The 21230-nt window shown below is 41.4% G+C and overlaps 1 protein-coding gene and 1 long non-coding RNA gene across 2 annotated transcripts in view; one reads left to right on the top strand and one right to left on the bottom strand.

Annotated features, from left to right (window-relative positions):
• The window catches only part of nkain2 (sodium/potassium transporting ATPase interacting 2), a 140344-nt gene that overhangs the window by 44902 nt on the left and 74212 nt on the right, over positions 1-21230 (bottom strand). The window contains exon 4 of the mRNA XM_049589617.1: positions 289-489. Within this exon, the coding sequence (XP_049445574.1) occupies positions 289-489 (201 nt within the window). The remainder of the gene's footprint in view (positions 1-288; positions 490-21230) is intronic.
• LOC125896766 (uncharacterized) overlaps positions 1-21230 on the top strand; it is a 97852-nt gene that overhangs the window by 60428 nt on the left and 16194 nt on the right. Inside the window, exon 2 of the long non-coding RNA XR_007450339.1 lies at positions 7101-7261. This is a non-coding gene — a long non-coding RNA (uncharacterized LOC125896766). The remainder of the gene's footprint in view (positions 1-7100; positions 7262-21230) is intronic.

The following is a 21230-nucleotide window of genomic DNA, read 5'->3' as shown; positions in this document are numbered from 1 at the left end:
AACCCATTTATCGCATCAACTCTTTTTCAGCAAAAGTGAAAAACACCTCAAGTAAGAGGACGTTTTATTAGATTTGCCTTTTCCAAACAGCTTTTCTTATGCAGTATTATAAAATGTGCTTTTAGAAACACAGCTACGTCAATGTTGTGTTTACAGCTTCTTTTATTTCCCACAAGTGGTAAAAAAGATCAATAATGGTGCTTTAACTTTTATGTCAGAAAGAAAGCAATACTTGAGTTTGAAATTAGGGTACATACTAGAAAGTACTTATTTAGCCTGAGTACTTACAGCCAGGAGTATCTGCAGCGAGGAGTGAGCCACCTCTATGAACTGGAAATCCATCAGACAGCCGGATATAGATATATATCGGTGGTCCTCGGGCGCCCAGGAGGGAGGTGGAGTGATGGGTGTCACCCTGCACCCTGGGCCGTTCTCCATCCACCAGGAGCGATGCATGGACAGGTTGAACGTCAGGACAAGGTCAGAGTCCTGGCAAGAAAGAGTCAGAGAGACAGACAGATGGAGTTGAGTTACATCATCAGACACGAGGCAGCAGCAGACTAAATGTCAGGGCAGGTTATAACCGAGATTTAATTAAAACCAAACTGTTTGTCATATTGAGGTCTGAGAAATAGATAGGGAGGAGGGGAGGAGAGGAGGAGAGGAGGAGAGGAGGAGAGGGTTCGGCGCGGGCTAAAAATAGATCTCTGATTTATAATTCCGATGATCTGGGATCACTCAGATTAGATCTGAATCATGCACAGGCGGGGTTAAGATAAGGACAATAAGGGAGGGAGAGGGAACAATGATGGGAGGAGGCCGGAGAAAGGAGAGAGAAAGGAAAAGATGGAGGCTGAGAGAAGCTCAGTTTTGTTTTGGTTCCTTCATGCACCAAAAGCTCTTAGTGAGAAATCGAGAGAAAGGCTTTGTGCTGTGGTGTCACGGGAGGGTCAGTAACTAAAACGCTACTGTTTCACTTTCAGGCAACACAGCTATGATTTCCTCTCCTGGTTTATTTCTCCTTACGAAGCACAATCCCAAAAGTATGGACGCCATTAAAAAATGACAGGCACATTAATGTGAATGTGGCACAATAACTGAGGAGGTTTACAGCCACTTTAGCAACATGACAATACGGACAGTAGCGTCTTTGGTCCAGACTGAAATATCTCGACAAAGACTGGATGGACTGCCATGACACTCTGAGATAACATTGTGTCTTTCTTTGTCGTTCTGTGTCACTCCATAGTCGTTTTGGTTCTCCTTGTGACTTTTTGTGTCTTTTTGTGGTCTTTCTGCGTCTCTTTGTGGTCATTTTGAGTCTCCTCCTAGTTGGTACTTGTACCACGAAGCTTTGTCGAGACATTCATAGTCACCAGAGGATGAGTCTGACTGATGTGATCCCCTGCCTTCTGCTCAATCGCCATCAAGAGACGGACATTTTCAGTTTCATGTGATATTGTGGAGGATTGCCATGAAGTTGGAACACATATTCAGCGGATAAATCCGAACAAGTTTGGGGATCGTCCAACTTCTCATCTAGGGCCACCAGCAAGAAGTTTTACCTATCCCAGAAGACCTGAGAGGTCTGGTTGGTTCATACGTGGCAGAAGGTCAGAAATGCATTTGGGCTCTAAACTATTAAGTGCTGACAGACAGGAAGTCAGTGTAAAGACCTCAGATCTGGAGTGATGTGATTCTTTGTTGGTCTTAGTGAGGACTCGAGCAGCTGCCGTCTGATTGATTTTTGAGGGAGATCCGTAAGGACCCTGTTACAGTAGTAAAGTCCACTCAAGATAAAAAAATTGACAAATTTTTCCAGATCCTGTTGATATGTAGGCTGACTTTGTAAGTGTCTTGTGGCTGTTGAAGTTCAGCTCTGAGTCCATGACTGCATCAGGATTTATGGCTAGTGGTTTTTAACATTGCCAAGTGAAGCTGAGCACTTTTGACTTTTCTTCATTCCTCCTTGGCTCCAAAAACTATTACCTCAGTTTTTTCTTCGTTCAACTGAAGAAAAATTTGGCACATCCAGCTGATTTGTTCAATGCACTCAGTCAGCACTTCTACTGGAACTAGACGAGACTAAGGATATGTTGTTAGGTTAGCGTGGAAAAATGAAATGGCTAGAGATAGATTATAACACTGTAATCAAGCGGCCAATTAGTTAAAAATCTATGCAGTGTTTCTGACAAAGTATCACAAAGCATAATATCAAGTATCAATCAAGTGTATCAATATTTTCTTACACTAATATATTACACTACTCTACATATATAGACGCACATATAATGCATACACATATATATATATATATATAGATAGATAGATAGATAGATAGATAGATAGATAGATATACATATATAGATATAGATATAGATATAGATATGTATGCATTTTTTTCAGTCACCTCACATTTAAGCCCGCAGCAGAGGTAGTAACAACACCGAATCAATGTCTGCGTAAGAAAAGACAGCCAACAGGATGGAACTGGTGTGACATTTTGATGACGTATAATGTGTGCAACCCACTATTGGGAGATTTTAAAGGCAGCTAGCAGCAGTTAGCAGCTAACTTGAAGAAGAACTGCGGCTGAAAATGACAACAAATTGGGGCTCGTTACCTCCGAGCAGAGGACGAGATCAGCTGCCGTAAAACAGAGATGATAAATGGTCGTTACTGCCATGTTAATGCCATTGTTGTTGTCTGGAAAGTATTACCGATGCATAACGTTGTGTATCACATAGGTTTGGGTCGGTATGAGAAAAAAAAAAAAAACGGTCCGGTTTTTGTAAAGAAGTCGGTAATACCGGATTTTCGCTGTTGACTCATTTAAAATAAAAAACGACCATAGGACAACAGAGTGACAGTAACAATTTGTTTCTTTTATTCCTTACAAATGAATTTTGCAGCTTACTCAATCAGTGCAAACAAGGGTTGCCTCCTTTGTCTGGCTCAAAGCCAAAGTGTTGCCATAGTGGCGCATTCTTTGATTTCGTCAAGACTAAACTGTCCACCATTATCGACTCCCCGTCACTATTAAACAAACTCCAGGTTACAGTAGAGGCGCATGCGCACTTGCACCTCCTAGCTCAGTCCCCGCCCCACCCCCACCCCCCTCTCTCTCCTGCTTGCCGCAATGTGAAAAATACATGCCAAACAGTCTTTTGTGTGACACTGGTGCGCGGAGCGGAGTCCGCGCGGTCGTGCTTTGCGCGCACAGGGCTTGTGGACGTCCACTTTTACCGGTCGGACCTCCGCGGTGTCCGCTCCGCGTACGTTCTTCCCGAGTATGCGGTCCGGTCGGTCTCAAAAAATAAAACCCGGTCCAAGACGGAGTACCGGACCAAATTGGTATTACCGAGAACCGATCCAACCCTAATGTCACACTAGAGGCCAACACTGTTACACATCACGCCCCTTGCACCTCTTTTGCTTCTATAATGCCACCATGCTGTCTAAAATCACAGACTGGGGCGCCATCATGCCTTTGTTGGCTCTTTGTAAAAAAAGCAAAGGTTGTATAACGAAGAGTCTTCATTGCAGCCCTGTGGTGTTACCTCTGTGTAAAAAAGGCTATTGATTGATTGTTTTGTTTAGGAACAGATTCCTCTCAAACTTTCCATGAGCTCAGCTGTACTTTGTGTTTAGAGCTAATTAAAATGTTAGCATGCTAACTTGGACATGAAATGGTAAACATTACCAGCTAAACAACAGCACTCTGAGCGTGTTAGCATGCTGACATTAGCATTTAGCTCAAAGCCCTGCTGTGTCTGAGCAAAGCCTCCCAGAGCCGCTGGTGTAGCTGTGGACTCTCAGTCTTGTTGTTCTACAGATACAGAGACATTGTCTTCTCTTTGTTTGCTCAGCTTGTCCACCACAGCATGAGCAATCCCATCACTGGCAGAGATAACTTAAAACAACAGCCAGAAGCTGCAAAGAACAACACAACTGACGACGAGTAAATAAACAAACATTTTGGGTCCCTCGTCGTTTGGGTTCTACTTCACAGCGACACACACTGAGAGCCAACATAGCAGTAGCCCCTGCAGTTTGAGTGTGCAGTCGGGCGTCTGCTTTGGCTCCTCTACAATCCTTTTAATTCTAAAAGCCCCAAAGACGCACAATAAATCAGTTATGATCGTCGTCTTCGTTTAAATAATGCAAATATTAACGACTCCACTTAGCAAGGAGAGACGTAGATCACTCCACAGATGGCCATGCAAACCACACTGACACACACTAACACACACAAACACACTCATCACACACTTTTTTCTCTTTGCCATTAGTCTAATGAAAAGCCCTAATGCTCTTTAAAAGCATGCTGAAAGCAAAAATGATTTTCATTTCATTTGCTAATTTTCTCAGCGGTGATACATCTTTTTACCAAGATATCAAAAAAATTATAGAACTTTGATTTCCTTGTGTTCGTCTATTTAAAAAAAAACAGTTACTTTAAGTTCCCTGGTGAGTGTGTACCCTCGGTGCTCGTTCCTGCTGTGTCATTGTTATGGTGGATTAACGATTAATGTAAAACCAATAACAGCATCACAGGACATTTCCACAGGGATTCAAGGGCGGATCATGAGACAGTGGGCCCCTGGGCAAAGATATGCAAAGGTCCCCACCACCTCTCCAACATGGCGGCAAGACACACAGACTTTGTGGTGGTTTTAGGTCTCTTTGTAGTTGTTCTGTGTCTTTTTATAGTTGTTTGGGTCTTTTGGGGGTAATTTTGTGTCTGTCTGAGATAGTTTTAAGTCTTTCTTGGTCATTTTGTCATGCTTTGTGGTAGTCATTTTTTGTCTCCTTATGGTTGTTTTGTGTCTCTTTGTAGCTGTTGTAATCATTTTAGTGACTTAGTAGTAATTTTGTGTCTCTGTGTGGTTACTTTGTGGCTTTGTGTAGTCATTTGGGTCTCTTTAAGGTCATTTTATGTTGTGTTTTTGTGTCGCTTTGTGGCTGTTTTGTGGCTTTTTGTAGTCATTTGGGTCATTTTAAGTGATGTTGTGTCTCTGAGGTAATTTTGTGTCTCATTGTGATTTTTCGTGTCTTTTTGTAGCTGTTTGGGTCTGTTTAAGGTAATGTTATGTTTTTTTCTTTTTTGGGGGTCGCTTCGTAGTCATTTTGTGTCTCCCTATGGTTTGTCTGTGTCTTTTTATAGTTGTTTGGGTCTTTATGAGGACATATTTTGTCTCTTTGAGATAATGTTGTGTCTTTCTTGGTCGTTTTGTGTCGCTTTGTGTTTTTTTTGTATGTCTTTGTAGCTGTATGGGTCTCTTTAAGGTTATTTTATATTTCATTTTTGGTCTTTTTGTGTCCCTGTGTCGTAATTTTGTGTCTCCTAATTGTTGTTTTGTGTCTTTTTATAGTTGTTTGGGTCTATTTAAGGTAATTTTGTGTTTCTTTGAGATAATGTGTCATCTTACAGTCAATTTGTGTCTCTTTTTGATCGTCCTGTGTTGTCTTGTAATTGTTTTGACAATTTTTATAGTTATTTTGTGTCTCTTTGCAGGTTCTTGCACCTCTTTGTGGTCATTTCAAGTCTCTTCCTGTTGCTACTTGTTAATTTTAGTGACATTTTGCAAGTGACACTTTGAGTCCCTCGGCCTGTGCCTGGAAGGCCTGTTCAGTTATCCACCCATGCTGGGATTATCAAATTTAACAACTCCAATATAGTGGAATGAGGAGGTAAAATAGTCCTATAAAGGTTGGAAAGTTTACAGTGCTTCATCAGGAAACACTTTTTCACCAGCAGGATTTAATATGACTTATTCTAGTGAAGACCACAAATGGCAGCTCTTTAAAGAGAGCCGAAGGAATTCAGTTCTTCCATCAATATTATCTGTTTTAATTCTGTATACTCCACTACGTCTTTATCTTTACCTTTCCTTCCACCACATCCATACTTAACTCTGTTACCACCCTCCACATTGTTCTTTCTCATACTTAATTTTTTCCCGCTCTCCTCTCTATTAATTCTCACCGTGGTCTCTTTCTTCTCTTTCCCCCTCCCCTTTTTCTCCCCTCCTTTTCTTCCTTGGCCTCTCTCTATTTCAGCGTAATGAGTAAATGCCTCATTAGCGCAGAGCTCTGATTAATGCCATCTCCCCTTGTTGTGCTCCTCTTTTTAATGAGTAAAATCTCTCTAAATTTCTCTCTTGCTCCCTCTCTGCCGTCCCTCTCCCACCCTCTGTCTCTTACTGTCACTGCCATGCTCCAAATCTTTCCCCCCCTTTTTTTTGTACTTCTTCACCTCTTTTCTTTCCTGCTCCTCTCACTCACTGCACTCTCTCTCTCTCTGGTAAATGGGGTTGGGAGGGAGGCAATAATTATTTCAGTACAGTCTCTATCAGTGCTTTTCTAATGAGCCTCTCGAACAAACACACACACATAAACAAAAAAGTAATTATCAGCGAAAAGATGAATTTGGCAAAATGTCATCAAGGCCAAGCAGGATGCACCGCTGCTAATTCTGCAGAATGCTCTCACATTGTGAAAAGAGACATAACGTGCAGAACGTTGTTTTGGTGAAGTTTTGCAGAATATTGGAAGAAAATAAGCTGCAACTTAATTCAACTCGAGAAAAGACAAATCAGCATTAATTAATTTATATGTAGCTTTGTTGGAACAGATTCAATTTGAGTGCTTTAAAGGAATCTTTTGACATGTTCAGAAATTTTCTTTCTTCGCTGTTGTGGTGCACGGGTTTCCGCAACCAACCAATCACAGCTGGCAGATATCTTTCTCTTCTTCAGTAAATATCAGTCTGTGATAAACACGGAAAAGAAGTTGATCATGTTAGTGCAGGGCTGCTCAGAGCTTTACATCTGTCCCACAGACGATAGGCCTACACACTCATAAACAGCTCCTGGAAGAAGATCAGCTCTGCACTCAGGATTTCAGGTACACAGGCTGTGATACGGTGCTTGTTAAGGTTTCTTAGCAACCTCAGACGGAACCTGCCGCTGCACTAGTGTATAGCCTCTGATTTCCAGGGCTGGTACCTGTGGTTATTCCACAGGCTAGTTAATAACATGTCAGGCAGGAAATCCAAAGTGTGGGATCATTTTGAGAAGGTGAAGGATGAACCCAAGGTGATATGTAAACTCATCTTCATTGGTCGACTACAAACATGACGTATCATCTGAAACATGGAAGTAGCTACATGCCCATTAGCCCACAGCGTCATTAACAGGCGGCTCGCTCAGTGTGTGACGTGCACTTGTAGATAAAATATAGGCCTATATTAATGAAGGTTCATTAGTACGGTTTGTATTTCTCTAATGTTACTGATACTATTCTTTCTCACACCTTCAACTCAAACCACCAAAATACATCATTTAATCATTAAATTAATACCAGAAAAATGCGGCGACTAGTGGACTAATGGCCCTAAATGATGACTTTTGGTCGACTAGGAAAATTCTTGGTCCAGGGCTGCCCTAGTAAAAGGTGACATTAACTTCTATCAAAATGATTTCATTTAATATTTTCTACTTTTACTAAAGTATAGCCTTGAGTACATATTTAGCACACCAACATGAGAGTGGTATAAATCGTCTCATCTCTCTGCAAAAATGCAAATAATCATATTTCCTAAAATGCCTACTGCTTTAAATTCAGTTGCGCCTGTGTTAAACCGTGTCAAGGTGATGTCATGTTGTCTAAATGGTTTCACTTAGCCACATTAATATGGAACAAACCACATCTCAAAACAAACGAGACCTAAGGAGGCACCTCTCTGATTTCCTCTTCCATTCGGCGAGGATCCTGTGCAGGAGTTCACTGAGGTTACAGGGTCTGTAATAAAGCCTGGAACCATACTACTAATAAAAAAACTGCATTATCTCCTTTCTATTCATCCGGCAGCAGCGAGCCGCGACAACAAGCCTCTACCACCACACACGAAAAAAAATTCATATTATAAAATACATTTGAAATTAAGCCCATTTTACCAAAGTAAGTATCGTAGCAGCGTTCGCAGATACTGCTTTTGTAAAGACAATTTATCCAAATATGAACTGTTTTAGTGTTCACCACCTGCACAAAGGATGTGGAGGCTAAACTCAAATTATTCCACGCTCACCAGTGGAATACAAAACAATTAAATTGCAGCTGTGTGCTGGCATTGATGAATTGATTTTATATGGTGGAATTTATTTAGCATTGCAGCATTTAACCCACCGCCATGATGAAGCCATAGCTCCGAAATAATCTTGAGATATTAATCTGCCCGGTGATGAATGGGCTGTTTGGCTTGCAACCTCAAATAAAAAATATTGACTAAGCTCGTATTAGTAAATCTAGCTGTGTGTGTGCGTGTGTGTGTGTGTGTGTGTGAGGTCCTTAGTGAGCTCCATCTCTGACTGTTTGTCTCTCCACATATTTCCTGCCCTGTTTCAGGGTTTCTTCCCTCTGTCTCCTATTATCCCTCCTTCTCTATCCCTCACACACACACACACACACACACACACACACACACACACAGAGTCTATAATTTCCACTGTGCTAGCTGAGGATCATGCACTCAGGCTCTCAGGTCTTTGTCTCTGACTGTGGGCAAGTGACGCTTCATCGAACCACATCTGTTTTGCTCTCTCTCCTCCTCTTCCTCTCCTCCTCTTCCTCTTTCTCTCCATTTCCCCTCAATTTCCCACTTGTGTGTTTTCCTTTGTCTTACACTCCCAGGAGATGGAGGGATTGAGAGGGAAAGGCCACTAAATGGTATTTCCCCTGATGCCATTTTAACGCTACCTGGAGCGACATTTAAGAGCAGTTGAACAATTAAAATAAAAACCAGGGGGCTTTGGTCAACCTCGGTCGACTGATGTTCTTCCTTCATTTCAACCAATCAGTTGGCTGATGAGATAAATAAAATCTGCACATTCACTCTAGATTCACTAAATCAACCAAGAGTGCACTTGACCTTGTAGCTGTGTCCACCAAAGCACTTGTTTCCTGAGGCTGGACTTTTATTTTTAAGTCTTTGCAATGGGAGTGCTCAGTGCTGTGTGCTACAAGCACCAGCAGCGTGACCAGGCAGGAGTGTCTATACCAGTGGTTCCCAACTGGTGGGTCGCAAGTCCATTCTGAATGAACAGCAAGTGACTTGCAAACGTGTCAAGTTTGTTAAAAAATACACTTTATTTCTAAGTGCGGTGAATTTCCAGCATCTTGAAGTGCCGTTTCCCGCATGATTAAATCATTGTACCACCGTTAGCAAAAGCTTGCTAAAGTCTGTGGTGCGCTTGCTCTCTGGGCCCAGTGATGTGTTGCGTTTTACCCAGGCAGAGAAACTTCTGTGGCTTCATGCGCCACAGAGCACGTTTTATAGGAATGTACAGGGCCCCGCCTCCAACACTGTATCCAGTTTTCTTTATACCTCCATGGTCCTCTCTCCCTATGTGCTTTAGCCTTCCTTTCATCCAGAGAAAGTACTCTACCTTGTGGCGATATTTTTACTTCCACGTCATAGCAGCCAGACGTAACCAAAGAGTCTCAAAGACATCTTGACTGAAAAAATGCTGCAACTCCAAAGTGCCCAGCTGGGTGTTTTCGAAAAAGTACTTGGTGTGTCAGGCTGGTAAAAACCTGGTTGAACCACAGACGGGCCAATCATAACGTAGCATCGGGCCGGCTCAGACCAGGGTCCAACAACAACACAGCTGTGCTCCATTGACTCTAATGCAGTCGTTTCAGATTTCCTTCATTTTCAGGCTGGTTTTGTGCATTGATGTGCATTGTTTGACTTCCCCTGGAGATCCCTGCCCGTCCAGCAGTGGAGGTCCGGGTCCGAGCCAAACACCGTTCACATCTTTAAGCTGTTGTTGCTGCTGAGTCAGTTTGACATCCTGGATATATCCTTCAAACACAGACTGTAAACCTCTCTGTCTGCTTCTCCCTGGAATCACTCTTTCATTTCTCCAAATATATGATCATATTTCTTCAGTGAGTGCAGTTAGTTACAGTGTGGGCTCCATGCTTACTCTGACAGCTTGTTGGAGCATCACAAAGAGGTGGGGCTTAGCGAAGGGTAAATTAACCAACCGAACAGAAGGTGTCAGCCATAATAAAAACAGAGACAATCTGGTAAAAATGATGTATCCAACAAAATAAATAAAGCTCTTATTCTTGGCAGCTGAAGAAAAAGGGCCACTTGGAGATGAATAATTTAGCGACGTGTCCATTTCTGATCAAAGCAGATGTGACATAAACAAAATTAGTTTTTTATAATCTGTTAATGCTGTTTTTCAGGATATGCAAATGTTGAGTTCACAGTTCACACTGTCTGGACTGGATATTACCAAATGTGTCAATTCACTGGTTCTAATAAAACAATACAGAGCTTAAATAACAACGTTCAGGGCGATTCTGAAGGACTGAGATAATTGTGTTTTTAACTCTCCAGACCCAGATATATTCTGGATGGATGCACAGAGGGCATAAGGGAGGGAGTGCCAGCTTTTCCCCACGAGTGCTTCAGCATCTGCTCCCCGGACACAAACACAGACTTATAACACACACCCACTCGCACATAATCTAACACCTTATAACATGCTCCAAACATACGAGCTCCAGCAGTCATGTGGTGAAGCAGACAGACAGTAAATAAAAGTCAGTTTGACTTTCTGACAGACAACAGCAGTCAGTCAGAAACTCCGCCGGTCCAGCAGGCAGAAAGATCAGCGGATCATCAAAGCAAAGAGCAGAAAATCAGCGAGTGGACGATATTAGCTTTATTCTCTCTAAAGTCAATTTTTCACTCTATTTAACTGAACCTCCATCTCTATCTGTGCCTCCATCCCCTGTTCTATCATTCCCTCTCTCTGTGTGTCACTCTGTCTGTGTTATTTCACACCAATATCATCAGTCACGGTGCATCTCCCTACGTTGTTTTGCTGTGATTTCCCATGGGTGTTAGATGAGGCCTTAACCCATAATGCCTAAAGCACTTCTCTCCTATCAGATTGGTTGGGGGTGTTAGGGAATTGTTTCTGTGTGTGTGTGCGTATGTGCTGGCTGGTGGGTAGAGATGAAGTCCATTCCAGATCCTAACCCTGACCTTAACCGCCCCACACCCATTAACATCTCTAAGCAAATGCCTCAACATAACCATTTTAACCCCTTCGATCTTTCGGATTGGCGGGCCAATTACAGCGCTGCTCCATGCACCCCAGGTGGGATCCATAATTGCATAAAGGAGGGGGGTTTCTAATTCAAGCTTTCAATGGGTTAATTGGTTTTTTGAAAAACTGCGAGCCACACCTTGAGCAATAAGTCAGATGTACGCTGAAAAGGGAATGAAAAGCAGAGGAAAATCAGCTGCTCCATGTTTACGCTGCAGTAATCAATATTTTTTTATTAACAAAGGATCTAAAGACTTCGTGTCGTGTGAAAGGTGTTGAACACAAAGAGAATTATCACCCAGCTCTGCAGTCCCCTCAGCTCAATGGAGTGTTTTAGTGTGTTTAGCTCATTGTTTAGTTTAGTTATTTTGGCCTGAAACATCACTGCTTTTGTTCACTCACAGAATCCTCTCTGCGCTACCAAAGAACAGTTTTACCCCCTTTACACCAAATTAGCTCTGGTTCTTGAATCTGTTCAGTTCAGGATTCTTTGAAGCTTTTTTTTGTTATTACAAACATTTGTTTTTATCAAAAAAACAAAACAACTAACCAAATATTAATGAGGCCACTGCATGTTCTTTTCTTTCCCAACAATTTTTCTCCATTGTTGCTTTTTACGTTCTCTTTTTCTAATCTGCAGATTATGACACACCCTCTGATGTCATCACATTTCACAGATCAGATAAAGAAAATCCTGCTATTTTTGGTTCCAGCTAAAAGGCAGTTTTTCCAGGTTCCTGACAATGGGTCTTGAGACCTGACAGTTCACTTTCGTAATGCGGAAGTGGGCGTGGTTTCATCTAAAGCGGTTCAAAAACACAATAGATGCTACCTGGTGAGCACACTGGAGCAATAACCCACTAAACAGTCAAATATTTCACTTGGCGTTGGAGGAGAGCAAAAACGAGCTAATAGGAGAGTTAATATTCGACTACCATTTGTTGGTCAGCCAGAAACACGTCTCCAAATGAATGTTCTCAAAATTAACTTTATAAGGCAATAATACGTCAATATATTATTTAAAGATTGCTGAGCTTCCTAAAAACATCAACTAATGCATCTTTAAAGAAACATACAAGACCAAGTTAATGAGACATAGAGAAGGTGTACTACAGACTTCTGAGACTTTTACCTCTGATTCTGGGGATAAAATTATTCAAACGTGTGGCTCTTCTAAACTTTCAAGATATTACTGGACCAAATGGATCAAATCCTGACAGTGAAACGTGTCATTTCATGGGGGGTGTGATTAGACCTGGCCCGATTTATCGGCAGTGCTTGGAATTGGGCCGGTTTTCACATGATCTGTGCCGCTTGAAACTGACGAAACTGATGCGCATGTCCGCGCGCTTACTGGTGGGTGCGTCCTGAAAACCTGTGTGAATTTTCCACAGGAGATATTTTTACTTTTTTGTCTATTCAAGAAATTACCCACAAATTCTATACACCAAGAATCATTCTTTTATTTATCTATGTTTTTATTTATGTATGCCTTTTTTACTTATTTATTTTAATACTGTACCTGAAGTTATATTTGAGCAAAAAGGAAAATGTTTCATAACAGGTTAAGAAACATGTCACTGTTTTTGTTTGTTCGAGATGATTATCGAAAAGCTGGCTGTATCTTGGTTAAAATGTTCTAACAAAGCAAAGATAGAAAATGTTGCAATATCTTGTGTGCTGTAAAGAGGTTTGAAAAAAATGAAATGGGAATCGGCATTCAAACACTTTGCTAACCGGAAATCGGTATCGGCCCAAAAAATTGCAATCGGTGCAAGTCTAGTTGTGATGATCAAAAAGATGTATCCACTGATTTACAGACATCTCTTTCAGCAAGAAAGTCAACGGGAAAAAGTCTTTTTGGGCTGCAGGGTGTCACATGATCAATGTAATTACACTGTTTGGCCACTACAAAAATTGTCTTCAAAGCCAGGTGTACATCCTGGGTGCCTGCAGTTCACCTTCAGTAGCTAGCGCTGCATAGAAGTGCTAACTTGACTAATATCTCCTTTCAAACTCTCTGGGTAACGAGTATAACACATCTCCCAGGTACAATGTTTAACCATGACGAGCTTGAAATCCACAAAACCAGACTGACAATAAAGACAATTCCACGAGTCTTGGAGCACAGCCAGAAAATTGTGGGATCCTATGTCGGTGTCGGCCGATGCTATGATTTGGTGGTCTGCACTCAAGGGTAGGAGTTAGGGTCAATTAAGGTAGTCTTAGTTTAGTTAAAGAGAGAAACTTGAATAGAGAAGGTGTACCATTGTCTTCCTCTCTTCAGTAAGGATTAAGAATGTTTCCTTTCTTGACATTTATAACTTTATTAGAATAAAAAAGCTGAGAGAGCTTGTGGGACATAGCAAACTTGCCCTCAGTGAAATGTCAGGAAAGCCCAAACCTTTAATATACCAGAGCTTTTTTTTATTTGTTTCAATTTAAAGAAATTCCTTAGGCCCTATTCAGGTCTGAGTTACCTCATTTGACTAAACCTTGGAGAAATATACATTACAGTAAAGAGGTAGTGAGGTGAAAGTATAGGCAGTTTAGCAGTTTCCTCTGGTGTGTACAATAAAACAAACATTCCTGCTTACACAGCAAGGCTAAATCCGTTACAATCAGGGCTGGAAGTTAAAACCAAACATCCAAACCATGGAGCAAGTTTGACTGCGGCAGGCAAGTCAATCAAATCCATTATCTGCTGCGGCATACAGCCAATCTATGATCAATCAGCTTGCTCTATTTTAACAAAAAAAAAAAAAAAAAACAACTCTTGTCGTTGCACATGAAACTATACAGTAACAATGAATAATCAAATTGAATCACCAGCAATAATAGCTCAGGGCTCAGAGTGATAAAATTGGCTGGTGGGAATGTCCCACTGGAGACGCGTTGATGAAAAAAGGCAATTTCATGCCACGATTTCAACAAATGCATCCATTGATCAAACACAGTCGGGGTTGATGCATTCACTCGCTGAATCAGGGTGGATGTTTTAACTAGAACGTCTATGATTAAATGTGCGGGATCCTCTGATTCATTGTCTCAATCAGCGGTGCAGAATGAATACTGGGAGGAGTAAAATTAAGTGACTATTAGCATTCAAACTGGCCCTGGCAATCTGTTTTGTTTTTTTTTTCACTTCCCTCCAAGATGAATTGGGTGGTTTGCAGTTTGATTTACTGTCATATTTCTTCTACAATTTATCCTGCAGTAAAACGCTCGCCCACAACTGACAACAGCAGCTGTTGATGTTTATATGAAATTGATATGAGAGGGACGTATTTGATTTTTTTTTTCTGTTAGATAAGCGATCCTATCTCCCCCAGAGGTTTGGTGCTCTAACTTTCTCTATGTTTGTACTTCTTCTTATTCCCCCGGCCCCTCTTCCCCTCTCTTCTCTCTTTCCCGTCTTGAAAGCGACACTGATTCGCATGTGGCTTCATCCCATAACACGTCATCTTTTATAGCTCCCATCATACCTTCGCTTGTCTAAACCTCTCCGTCTCTCTGTCCGCCCCTGATGCCTGCCTCCTCTACCCCCAATCTTTCAGTCTTTTTTAGTTTCTATTTCTTTTGTTTTCTCTTCTCTCCATCTTTCATTTTTATCTCTCGTTCTATCATTTTCCCCGAGGCTATTTCCTCTCTTTCCAGATGCCTGGACTGGGGATGGGCATAAGTACTCGAGTACTCAATTTGGACATCAGTATACATTCAACGTATAAAATAATCCCTATATTTCTTTAAAACTAAAAAAGAAATAGAATAAATATATTGAAAGTTTCTTCGCTGTGATGTGACTGCTGTCTATGAATATCTGCACAGATCCATAGAGCAAAATTATAAATCTGCACAGCCGCAGAAAGCAGTTAGTATTTTCAGTCAGACATCACTCAATGAATCATTAGGCAGAGACTGATAAGAAGACTGATGTTTGGAAGTATTTTGAATTAAAAAAAAAAAAACAAGCAAAATGAACGTGCAGTGCAAGCTATATAACATATACCCTCTGAGACCCAGGGGAGCACTGCTGATCCTTACCAATACTGCTGTCTTTACGGGGCTGTGCTGTGCCATGTTATTTGTTTTGTTTTTTAAGTTTTTTGTTTTTTTGGGGTTCAAGATGGGCAGGAAGGTTGGGTGAAAGAGGGGGATGACATGCAGCAATGGAGCTGCAGGTTGGAAATGAACCGACGCCACTGCAAAAGAATCAGCCTGTGTGGGGCTCATATTCCACCAGGTGAGCTAGAGGTCGCCTGGCCTTGATCATTTTTTAAGCTAGCAAAGGTAAGCTGTGTGAAACAAGATCACTTAAGACAGGGGTGTCAAATATATGGCCCAGGGGCCAGAACTGGCCCACAAAAGGCTCCAATCTGGCCCGCTAGATGACCTTGCACACCTGATAGTGATGCACTTGTGAAGGCTAAGAGGTGCAAGATTTTAGGGGTAAGTTAAAAATTGAGTAGCTTTCTGCATGTAAAATGCTGCTTCAGAGGCTTTTCCACCCCAACCAGAGTACAGTTCTTTTCTTTCACTTTAGTTTGGTGATGTCTAGATTACTACACAGGTGAGGAAGTGAGAAATATTGTTGAATCACCAAATTTGGAGGTGTTTGATATTCATTGGGTATTATTAATTGGTTTAACTGGTCGGGCCCACCTGGGATCAAATCAGACTGATTGTGGCCCATGACCTAAAATGAGTTTGACACCCCTGACTTCGGGCATCCATTGGTACCAACCATGTCTTGAATTGGAAAGGGATTAAACTGCGCTAAAACAGGCTAAATTATGGCGAGGGAAAAGTTGGCATGATCATTTTTACAAGAATCCCTTGACCTCTCACTTTAAGGTATCTGAATGACAATGGGTTCTATGGGTACCCACGAGTCTCCTCTTTACAGATATGCCAACTTTATGTTAATCACATACATTTGGGGGAAAACACTATGCAGTTTTTTAGATGCAGTACAAATTTATTATTTTTGCCTATTCTAAAAATGGTGTATTTGATTATTTCTGCATATTGGGGTCAATGAACAGTCTTGGAATTGCAAAAATTGGGTATGGACGGAAAGCTGAGACTTTGGTTGATCCAATGAGCCCAACTCACGTGCGATGATGAGTTTAGCCCACATAGTAGCCACTTTAAACTGGAGACCTTTGGCATTCAGAGGATAGCTTTCATAGATATACTAACAATAAGGGTGTTTCTGAGTAATCTCCAGAACAGAAATCCTTTTTATCCAATCGCCAAAAAATGCAATTCTCACAGAACTCTCCAAATGTCAAAAGTTTTTGATACTAAGCATGGATGAATATGGTGTTCTTCGAGGTCTTGGAGTGTTGATGTTACATTTTGGAGGGATTTTTGACAATTTTTATCAATGCCAGTGGTAAAAATGGTTAAATTTACCAAATCTGTATATCTGCTTAGACATAACTCAGTATGAGAATGGCCATCATTGACTTCCATCTAAGCCTCCTTACACTCTAAACTTTTAAAGTTTGAACAGGGTCTTTACCAAAACACAACATTCATTACAGATTTATAATTAGAAAAGCAGAAAAAGGCTAATTCATACTTTCTTTACGTAGGCTACCAAAAGAGATGTGTCAAGTTCAAACATTGCGTCGTCACTGCCCACATTCGTTCACGTGTCCTTTACATTGGCAGCTGCCTCGCACGGACCCCTGCTTTCCCTTTGCTACCATCCAATTCACATTTAATTCACGTTCAATCTCCTCCAAGCTGTTCTGTAGTAACAGTTTGTCCCTGTGCATGGGCGAAGTATTGTCATATGGATGTGTAAAATTTCTCACCAACTCACATAACCTTTTTTTAAAAAGTACTGGCTTTTCTAAAATGTTGTTGTCATGTCCTATGGCTTGAACTATTGACTATCCCAACAAATTTCCGGTGAAACTGCTCCATTTTGTCCATATAAGTATTTAGAAAACGTGAACAAATAGGGACGACATGTACGGACAAAAGGCTCCGTCCATGTCAGTATACTTATCAAATGTTAAGCATTAACAAGCCTTAACCTCTACCCTTATTTTTGCTTGGGTGTTCATTTTGGGCACTATTTTTATGTTTGATTTTTTTTTCTGAGTTCTACATCATAATTTAATGTGAACACTTGAATATGGAAATTACTTAAAATGCCTATCCCTAGCCTGGAGAGATAAGAGATTCGAAATGTCACTGACTGTTTTTGGATTTGGCGTGTGTCCCTCACGTCTTCTCCTGACTGATAAAATGACAGGTTCTGCAGCTACTAGCGGAGCAAACAGACGCACACTTTGACACGTACAGTATGCAAAAAAGCATGTGGCATAACCCTCCTACACAGCACCCCACCCCTTCAGTTCATGACTGACAGCTGAGCGCCGTGTATGTGTGCATTTGTGTGTCTGTATCTGTGTGTCATCTGACGCCCAGGGGGTGGCTGCATCTTTTATATGACACAGTGGACTACTGACAGTTAGCTGTCTACAAGCATGTGTGTGTGTGTGTGTGTGTGTGTGTGAGAGAGAGAGAGAGAGAGAGAGAGAGAGAGTCGATGTGAATATGCGAGTGTGTGTGTTTGCAACATGGTGACAGTTCCCTCTCCACAGGCTCCTCTCCAAATCTGTCAGGGATGCCACATCAGAAATCTTTTTAAAGATTAATTCTGTGGCATTGCTGCTATATTAGATAGTGCAGTGGTGAGTGGCAGGAAGGATGGGAGTGTGACAGACTGATATAGGGTATGTATCTCAGGCTTAAACTCAAATTACTGTCAACACAGGATGTACACCTTATCTTGCCTCTGGGGCTCTACAGGGACCTTATGGGAGGCAAAGATACACATAAGATTTAAAGTTCCATCAAACCCAAACGGCTGAGAAGGCAAACACGTCGTAACAAGACTGGCAATAAAGCAGTTTATCATCAGTTGTTTGGTGGGAATTTTATAGAATCATTTAATAAACTATTATAGTTAGGTTAGTTAAAGCTAAAGTACATGACTTTTACATATAAACGTAATGTCTGTTCCATTCAAGCCGTCGCCAAACCAGTTTACACAGTGTTGATTAAGGCCAAAAACACACAAAGCAGCGTCAATGTGCAGCCTGCAGCAAGCTGCCATAATGTCTATAGAAAGCTGTGGCAGATGTTCTGAGCTGCGGTCATTTGATTCTGCTGTGAACTGAGGCCAAACTAAAAGTTGGGGGGTAGTTAAACTTTCAGTGGCGAATAGCAGCCAGAAAATACAGGCAGCCAAGAGGCTCACTCCTGCAACATGTTGACAGTGTTACAAACAATGTTTCTCCTGCCTGAAACACATTAATTAGGTATCCGTGGCGACTGTTCCGCACAAGCAAACCGAAAGTGTTGCGTTTTATGTCAACCAACCAGAGAGAAACATGACTCTATGAGAAGTGTAATAAATTAATTTATTTTAAATTAGACTGTTTTGTTTTTGTTGTCTTTTTCTGTTTGGCACTGCTTTACATTTTGTTTTCTCCATGCTTCATCTGAACGTGTGTGATGTTTTACTGATACTGTGTATGTTGACAATTTTAAATAAAGTTTACCTAACAGTGATGGAAAAGCAGCTAGGAGTATGGTGTAAAATCTAAAGGAGCATCCAAGAAAAGTTTCTTGAGCGGATGCTGCGGTTAAAAAACAAACTCGGATTAACGTGCAATTAGAATAATCGCCTTGCGGTTGTATACCTCTGTGCACCAGAGTAGTTCCACTTGTAGTTTAGATCTACACAATTAGCACAGTGTCAAAGTGGACACCCAAAATCAGTGTCACCAATTCAGTATCTGAACAAATGTGTCACTTCTGTTCCTGAGATGATGTTGAATACTGGCCAGAAAAGGGTTTATTGAGGAACATTATGATGTCACAGTTGACCTTTGAGCTTTTGGATATAAGATGTCATCACTTCATCATTTAATCCTAGTAGACATTTCTGTGAAATTTTGTCATAGTGTATGAACTCTTGAGTTATGGTCAAAAACATGTTCTGTGAGGTCACAGTGACCTCAATAAGTTCATTCCCGAGTCCAAGTGGATATTTGTGCCAAATTCAATGAAATTCCCTCAAGACTTTCCTGAGATATTGCGTTCACAAGCATGAGACGGATGCAAGGTCACAGTCACCTCGACATTTGACCAAAAAATTCCAATCAGTTCACTTTTGAATCCAAGTAGACATTTGTGCCAAATTTAAAGATACTCCCTCAAGGTGTTCTTGATGTATTGCATTCACAACAATGAGACGGATACACGGTCACAGCGACCTTGACCCTTAACCACCAACCAGCTGAAAGTGCTCTTGAGATTTCAGGTTCAAGAGACGAACGAGACAAAAGTCTCATAGGATGAGATCAGGGCTGATAGAACCGGCCTGGAAAAAGAATGTGGAGCTACAACTTGTCATGACATCAAAACGCAATGTGTGATAGGTTTGTAGTCTGTTTTTTTATTTTCTGTTTGTTTTTGTCTTGTCCTGCCAGGTTTAGATGTCAGTAATTTGTGCTCTCTTAGCATCATCGCAGTGTATATTGTGCTTTCTTTGTCTTCCCTGCTTTACAAAATGTTCAATAAGAATATATCTGGAAAAAAAAAAAAAAAATACGGATGGACGGACAACCTGAAAACATAATGCCTCCCACCATAGCTATCGCCAGCACGGAGGCATAAGAAAGTCTTGAAGGAAGCGCTCCTGAGAGCTGTGGAGATATGGTGAGCTCACTGGCCTACGTTATAAGCACGTTGCCAGTACTTATGTTGTTATTGTCACGGCCAGACGAAGGAGACAAAAGTTCTGCACTCCAGTTTTAACGCCGAACATCTGCTGCTAAACAGAGAAACATTTACACGTTGTTTTCTTCATATCATTGTATAAAGATTTTACTTTTGCTGGTCTGACAGTTATAAAGGCTGGGGAATGCTTAAAACACACTAGCCTGTACAATGAGTACTCTTAACACATCAGAAGGTAACAGTGTTTAAAGCTGCTCTGAATGGTCAGCAAGAAGCCACCTGCCGTCATAAAGAAGGGCGAGACACTGTTCTCTTTCAAATGGGAGGCGTTCATTGTGTTGCACTTGGTTGTACAGACAAAAACTGAGGGAAGTAGCTATGTGAAGAATGAACCAAATTAGCTTTGACAAGCAGTTGTTATGTGAGCACTTTGACTGGCGAACGCAGCACCTCCCCAGATAATGTTCCATTCTGTTGCAGCAAAAGTTAAACCTGTATAATTACTTTTTTAACCAGACAATGCTGCCTATTTTGTGGAAGCCCTGCGCATTTGCACCCCTGCTGCTTTAACAGCTGACGCAACTCGGCAGACAAAACTGCAACGAGCAATCTGTGGACGTTTGTGTCACGGTTTCAGTTTCAGAACCGTTAGAGAACTGAGGTGTGATACGGTCAAAAGCTCCAGAACAAGAGAGTAAATGGACACTGAGTTCAGATGGTTTTATCAATTTCAGTTTCCAGTGTCAAGCTCAAAATAACTGATGATTGACGAAGTGCGTCACATCCAGCTTTGAGTTAGGGCCCTACTGTCTGCGTGGGACAATGTCCGTGACTCATGACATGATGTCTCATTGTTACCACTACTAACTCAATCACGATGATCTGTTTGTTCCTCCAACATCCGTCCATCTGGCCGTCTGACTTCAAACTGAGCTGACAAAGTGACGCATTTCCCCTCTTCGCTGTCACTCCCACCTTTCCACTCACTGTCTGGGGTTTACTTCCCTTATCAAGACGAAATGTCATAGGAGTTCGGCAAATTTCACACCTTTACAGCCCTAATCTGTCTGACTTTGCTGCACTATAACACCTGGAATATCAAACAGTCTGCGAGGACTGATCTGCACACCTAAACTGACACATTTCAACAAACACGTCTGTCTGTTTGTTGTCTTTCTGTTCTTTAACATGACATCCATATGTATGGAAACAGAATTTCATTTAGAAGTGGAAGCCCAGCCTCTAAGTGTTCACTTACCTCCCTGACAGTCTGATCAGTGTTCTAATAAACTTGCTGGCAGCAGGGATGCACAATCTGGATATGAGTTC

The sequence above is a fragment of the Epinephelus fuscoguttatus genome, linkage group LG11 (assembly GCF_011397635.1).
Source record: "Epinephelus fuscoguttatus linkage group LG11, E.fuscoguttatus.final_Chr_v1".
In the NCBI taxonomy this organism is placed as follows: Eukaryota; Metazoa; Chordata; class Actinopteri; order Perciformes; family Serranidae; genus Epinephelus; species Epinephelus fuscoguttatus.
This window is presented reverse-complemented; position numbering and strand designations above follow the sequence as displayed.